The 7500-nt window shown below is 35.9% G+C and overlaps 2 protein-coding genes across 2 annotated transcripts in view; both read left to right on the forward strand.

Moving 5' to 3' along the window:
* LOC144960724 (general transcription factor IIE subunit 2-like) overlaps positions 1-3932 on the forward strand; it is a 4909-nt gene extending 977 nt beyond the window's left edge. The window contains exons 3-4 of the mRNA XM_078894014.1: positions 848-963; positions 3594-3932. Of these exons, the coding sequence (XP_078750140.1) occupies positions 848-963; positions 3594-3716 (239 nt within the window). The 3' untranslated portion in view covers positions 3717-3932. The remainder of the gene's footprint in view (positions 1-847; positions 964-3593) is intronic.
* Positions 1-7500, forward strand: part of LOC144960391 (uncharacterized) — a 128895-nt gene that overhangs the window by 97949 nt on the left and 23446 nt on the right. The gene's annotated exons all lie outside the window — the stretch shown is intronic.

The raw sequence follows: 7500 nt of genomic DNA on the forward strand, positions 1-7500 counted from the left end.
GGTGGACAGGGGGGTTCAGAAAAAAATATCTCGATTGCACCTAGGATCGATCTTGGTCCATTTCCATGTGAAGCAAGTGCTCTACCAACTGAGCTATCGGGACCCCCAATGTCTTGCAAAGGATTGCCTTTAATAATAAACCAAACAAACGTTGAAATTGATTTTAGACTTAAAATATGCATCGGAAGGTTGAGGTTTCGGCTGACAGCATACATGCCGAATCTTACGAATTTTTCGTGATTTTACGAATTTTAGACATTTCATGGTGAAATTCGAAATTTTGTGGAAAATTACGAATTTTTCATTCATATAATACTTAAATGATAATAACTACTACTACTACTACTACTACTACTACTACTACTACTACTACTACTACTACTACTACTACTACTACTACTACTACTACTACTACTACTACTACTACTACTACGACTACTACTACTATAATAATGATAAGAAAAATAATAATAATAAATATATTGTTGTTCATACACAATTTCAGAAATTACGAATTTCCTTGCCAAATTACTAAAAATTGATATTAAAATTACTAAATTTGAAGTTTTCAATTTGGCAAGTCTGTGATAGAATTACCCTTAATTTTTTAAAAATGGTTTGTAAGTTATTCATATATAAATATGTAAAACATAGTTAAATTTGTCAATAATTCTGTGCTCGTTGGCAAGAATCTAACGATGGGTATACGGAACAATTTTGACCCTCAATCCTTTCTATCTCTCTCTCTTTATTTTTTCTTTTTTTTTTTCTCTTTAAAATTTTAAATTTTAACTTTTTTTTTTTTTCAAGAATAGATTTTTAATGGCTTCCCCCCCCCCCCCCACAGATTTTCAAAAACTATGGAGAGGGGTGGGAGTGGACGGCCTGGATGAGGCCAAGATAGAGGACTATCTCACCAAACAAGGGATCTCGTCCATGGATGCCACCACTCTGAAAAAAGTTGTAAGTCTTCTATTTTTGTTTTCATATTAAAAACCTCCCATTACTTATCCGAACCAGCGACCACCTGAGCTCTAGCCCTTAGGTCTAGAAAACCCTCCCAAAAAACTAGAGCTTTCATATAGCGCAATATCCACTAAATGTGCTCAAAGCGCTTTACAAAAGGTCCGTGATAAACGGCAACACGTAAGGTGTAGAACGATACATGACGCCTGTTCGGCGATATTATAATTTTTTCCGACAGAGACAACGCTGTTGACAGTCAGGTATTCATTTAACACCTTGAGTACGGTGAGAGAATGTGAGTAAAGTCTTTTCCAAGGACTCAACTATGCGCAGAGCGAGGCTCGAACCCAGGACGAAAGCGAGTGTGGTGCCCCAAGACCACATAGCCGTACAACACACTGAAGCTCTCCTTAGTTACCAGGGTTGCCAATTTATTGTTTTTCAAGCCCAACTCTGAAAATATTGTCATTTTAAAAAAAAACGTTGTTTGGCATAGGAAAAATTGTCTGTATTTTGTGGTGTGTTATGCCAAAGGCAGTGCATACAAAGACGGATAGGGAAGACACTTTTTTTTTAAAAAATTATTATTATTATTATTATTATTATTATTATTTTAAAATATTTATTTTATTTTATTTTATTTTTTTTTGTTAAAGACACTCATTGATGGCCAGTCAATAAGATAGTTTATTGCAAACTCTTTAAGTCATATTTATATACCACAGACTTAGTAATATATAACATGGCAGTATAGAAATATACATAAACAAGAATATACGTTGTGTAATATAACGTCAATACGTTAATTGTAATTCTGTAAATTTTTTCTGCCACTCTCTTCCTTTTTACTGGCGTTTATATGACCTTAATGTGTTGCAAGCGCCGTAAAACCCTTAAAAACAAAAATCAAAATAATTGTGACATTATTTAGAAGTAATGAAATGAAATTCAGTGAATGATTCATGCAAAGGGCAATAACTCAATAATACACCATAATATAGTGGAATCCTGATTTTATTTTTGGGGTATTTTTGTCAAAGCCTCGGTCTATTCGGTTATAGATAGTTCGAAGATGACGTCACTCAGGTCTTTGTTATTGTTTTTTGCCATCCGCGTTTATGAGTACTTCTCACTGAACTGTTTTAACACGACTATAAACGTTCATGGATACACACAGTTTTGTGTGTTGGTCCGTTATACTTCCGGATGGCAATGTTGTGAGCTTTTTAGCCAAGCGCATACTATCTATAGTGATAATAGACCTGCCCACCATTACGAAAAATTCGTAAAAATTATCAATTTTTAGCTCTTGTGTCAGAACTTCATTCACTTCTCTAAGTCATCAAAACTGATTGAAAATGAAAGCTGATACCAGAGTAAATAATTTTAAAGATTTCGAAGTGATATTTAATTTAATCTTTTTGAGGAAAAAATTGTTGATTTTTAAAGCTTATTAGAGCGACTGCTACTTTATATCCCAGAAAATTTACGAATTTTTAGATTTTCAAGTTGGCAGGTCTGTAATAATGGAATCATATACCTGCCAACCCTTCCACTTTTGGCGGAATCATTCCTATTTTCACTCTTCCATATTGTACTATTCCGCCATTGTCTCTAGAATTCCGATTTACAAAAATGGTGATATTGCTAAACATAAAAAAGAGCAAAGAGGGGGGGGGAGAGGGGGGGGGAGAGTGGGGAAAGAGGTGTAATACCTATTTTTTTTGTCTCAAATTCCTATTTTTAGTTTTCCTGATTCCACTTTTGGAATGTGAAGGGTTGGCAGGTCTGTGGAATACAGGCTTTTTGACTCTTATTGTTAGATCATGGAAGGTTGAGGCGGTGGGTACTCGTGTAAATCAGCATTTCTTTTTGGGCAAACTGGCCTGACTGGTCGAGTCTTTCAGACAAAATTGGCCCTTGTGATTTTTCGCCAATGCAATATGGAGGATGCTCTTTTTCTAGGAACATTCCAACGCTCTTGGAACAAACTTCCAAAGGAATTTATGGCATTGGTCATGGACAGAAATGTTTTTAAAAAGCATCTTAAAACTTTCTTCTCCGAATTGATGTGTTTATAATCCATTATTATTATTATTATTATTATTATTATATTATTATTATTATTATTATTATTATTATTATTATTATTATTATTATTATTATTATTATTATTATTATTATTATTATTATTATTATTATTATGATGATGATGATGCTTATTTCCCAATTGTAAAATACATTCCTGGCCTGTAATTAAAAATTTTTTTTTTCCGATTTGTGACCCTTCGTCTCAAAACGGTATTAAGTCTGATTGGTTGAGATGTTGAAAATTGAATTTATAGCCAGAAATATCAGACTTGTGTTGAGTTTATTCGATTTATTGAGGAGAATGGATACCATATTTTAGGGTGCTAATGCTAACGATTTATAATTTTGACCAATTTAACACTAAATTAAACTTTTAAGCATATGATTCATTCCGACATAATACCGTTTTGAGACGATGGGTCACATTTGGTTATTGATAATAATTATTATTGTTTCTCTAATTTTAATGTAATAAATTTGTAATATCTTTTGTTTTCAAACATCTACCTTCATCTCCTTACACCTCTATTTCACAGTCCAAAGTACCAAGACGGAAGGGAAAGCAGAAGAACCGAGTATTCAAGAGACACAACGACCATTTACAAGGATTGCTACAAGATTACAATACGACAAATGTAGGAGAGAACAAGACGAGTTGAAGGAAGTATGGAGGAGTATGTGTATGTGCCGTTGATTGGATGGGTGTCGGGGTTGGTGAGTTGTGTGTGTGTGTGTGTGTGTGTGTGTGTGTGTGTGATTGGATAGGTAGTAGTTGATGATCTGTGTGGGTGGATGTTGATTGGTGAGACATGCATGGGTGCAAGAGTGCCGGCTACTGCCGGCCTGCCGGCCGATTGGATTACTGAAAACGTCGCCGGCTTTTTGCGATTTGGATTTGATTGGTTTTATTCTTTTTTCTTTTGTTTAGGTCCCAACAATCGGGTCGGAAATCTTGCAGTCCGTGAATCTTGCAGGCTTTTTCAGATTATATGTCTGGTCATAAGTAGACTTGCAGGCTTTTTGAGGTCCAGTTGCTTGGACCCATGGACATGTACGCAAAAGTATGGGTGATTTTTGGTAAAAAATATTTTGTCAGTGAGATGTATTCCATATTAGCATTTGTAACTATAAGTTTTGGGAGAAAATGTTATTCTTTATTCAGATTGTAGCCAAATTGAATACAAATGCTAGATCAATTCTCAGCAAAGGCAGATGAGATTTTTAATTCTCCACTTTGAGAGGCCAATTTTCATCTTTCATCCACACTTTATTGCCGAATATCATTTGAAAAGCTTAAAATGTGAGGAATCCGATCTGGATATTGTTTCAAAAACATAAAACAATACAAATAAACAAAATCAAAATATGGTAACTCCGCCCTCACAAAATAGTGAAAATAGAATTTAGCAGTTTAGTGAAAAGTTTAGATTAAAAAGAACTAATTTGAATTGTTTTCAATAGAAGCAGCTTGCTGGGCTGTTTCCAGTGCTTACATTTTTTTGGAGATATCTCATTTGGTTCAAGAGGTATGATATGTGACCCTCCGTCTCAAAACAGTATTATGTCGGGGTGATTCAGACCCCAAAAAGTGAATTAAGAGATAGATTGATGAGAAATTTGACCTTAGACGATTTTGCAATGCAAGAAATAGTCTTTATACTCCACCATCAAGTACAGAAATTAAACCCAAGTTAGATATTTGTAGCTATGAATTAAATTTCCCTTACCGAGTGGATCCTGACATAATACCGCTTTGATACGGTGGGTCACATAATTATTTTTTTTTAGGATCCGAAAGGGCCAGTTTTACCATTGATACGTTGTGGTGCGTTAATGACAGCACAAGTAATATCTAATGCCCATGAAGGATATCAGAAGTAGATGGGTTGTAATTATACATCAAAGTGTAGGTAAAAAAATTCAATTCTGTCCTTGTAAACTGAATTTTTATTTTACCGTCATCAATTTTTGAGGTATAATGAGTAATATGAGTTCAGCTGCCCGTCGGTACAAAAGAACTTCCGTTTAAATTGTACAGAATTTGGAATGTCTCTAAAAGAAAAACTAATAATGATAAAAGTAAAATTCAAAAACTGCATAAAAAGCATAAGCAAAATGATACGAAAATGCGAGAAGCTGTGGACTGTAAAAAGTAACAAACAGCAATGAATAGAATAGCTTCAAATTGAAACAAGCACAAATGATAATAAAAAGAAACAGGAAATAGACATACTATTTACACAGGGAAATATGCACTAAAAAATTTTTTTTGGGCCATTCTAAGAGCTTGGTGGTGGGGTGTGGTAGGATGAAATAAATGTCTGTTCTGGGCACCCGATGCAGATTATATGGTGCATTTGTATTGTCGAAGTAATTTGTGTTGTCGAGGTAGTTGCCAATGGATTGGTTGCAGGCCGTCCTATCCTACGTTTTTTAGCAGATTCGTTGTCCTTCTGAATGGACACTATATGGAGGTTGATCTCTCGGTGAACTGTTGGATTAGCAGGTCCATAAAATCCTTGAGGAGATGAGTTTTTTTTTTTGCTTTCAGGTCCTGTGAGTTGATACATACTAAATACATTGGCTTGTGGCGACTTCCAAAATCCAGTAAAAAATTTTCGTTCACCGTTTTTTTGGTCTTACGTTTGAAGGAATCATAGAAAGATAGAGCCTGGTCCGTGCGATCGCAACCATTCATTGTATAAGTCATGGTTGGTTTCGCAATAACTATTTTGACTTTGATTTTGTTGGTGACTAGTGAGTGTGACGGATGAGTCTGCAAATGTCGAGACAGCCAATTTATTTTTATTGTCCTTTTCATCCATCCAATCAACAGTTAAGTTGTTTGTTGAGGCCGCTTTCATGAACCACCGGCTTTCCCATTGTTGAAGCTGCAGTGTTTTCAATTCTGATGGGACATTTTGTCTGTTTACTTGAATTATGCCTGTGTGGAATTGGTGGTTGTTAAAAAAGAATTTTGCTAAGATTATACGTTGTGAAATAACGGTTAAACACGGGGGTAAGTTTTTTCTTTTGCTGTCGACACGTCCCAATGCACCTGACCTGGTCTTTGGGGATCTACCTTATCTGGTTCTGGGTTGGTCCGGCTGCTTTCATCTCAGTCTCAACGCTTCATCGCCATGTCTGCTTTGGCCGACCAACCCTCCTCTTTCCTGGTGGGTTCCTGTCCAAAGCCTGCCTGGTGATGTTGCTTGAAGGCTTCCTATAGGTATGGCCAACCATACAGTTGGTCTTATGATTGAAGAAATCATAGAAAGATATAGTTTGGTCCATGAGATCTCAACCATTCATTGTATAAATCATGGTTGGTTTCGCAATGACTGCCGGCTGCCTTCATCTCAGTCTCAGCGCTTCATCGCCACGTCTGCATGGTCGACCAACCCTCCTCTTTACTTGTGGGTTCCGGTCCAAAGCCTGCCTGGTGGTATTTTTGCAGTCTTCTTATTGTGAGATGTGTGTGGTGTTGGGTGTTGGGGATGGGAAAGGGGTTTGGGGGGGGGGGGGGTTTATTCCATATTAGCATTTGTAACTAAAAGTTTTGGGAGAAAATGTTATTCATTATTCAGAATGTAGCCAAATTGAATACAAATGCTAGATCAATTCTCAGCAAAGGCAGATGAGATTTTTAATTCTCCACTTTGAGAGGCTAATTTTCATCTTTAATCCACACTTTATTGCCGTAGATCATTTGAAAAGCTTAAAATGTGAGGAATCCAATCTGTACATTGTTGCAAAATAACAAAAAAACAAAAAAAAAAAAATCAAAATATGGCAACTCCGCCATCACAAAATAGTGAAGATAGAATTCGGCAGTTTAGTGAAAAGTTTAGATTATAAAGAACTTATTTGAATTGTTATCAATAGAAACAGCTTGCTGGACTGTTTCCGGTGCTTACATTGTTTTGGAGATATCTCATTTGGTTCAAGAGTTATGATATGTGACCCTCCGTCTCAAAACGGTATTATGTCGGGATGATTCAGACCCCAAAAACTGGGTGGAGATCCTGACCTCACATAGCGGGCAGGGAGGTACATACTGTGTCTTCTATCCCCTTATATCTGTTTTCCAACATGATTTCTGTCTTTGTCTCGGAATGAGATTACTTGGTTTTGTCCTGGCTCTGGCCGGAGTCCAAGCTGGGAGGGAAGCAGTCAAATGCAATGTTATTGTTTTGGGAGATGATATTTTTTTCCTTGTAAATAATCTCTCTGTTATGTAATTATTATTTTTATTTTGAATGTATAATGTAAGCATTTGAGTGTGTTCCTCTTTGTTGGATTTTGTGCTTGTGTCTGGATGAGACTTGTAGGTGATTTCAAACTAAGTACATTGGTGATATGCTCTTGGAATCTACAACTGATCCCTATTTGTTCTCAGTTCCCCTTTGTCTTACTTTAATTGTAATTCTAGAACTTTTTACT

The sequence above is a fragment of the Berghia stephanieae genome, chromosome 15 (genome assembly GCF_034508935.2).
Source record: "Berghia stephanieae isolate SIO BIC M18660-M18661 chromosome 15, UCSD_Bste_1.3, whole genome shotgun sequence".
Classification (NCBI taxonomy): Eukaryota; Metazoa; Mollusca; class Gastropoda; order Nudibranchia; family Aeolidiidae; genus Berghia; species Berghia stephanieae.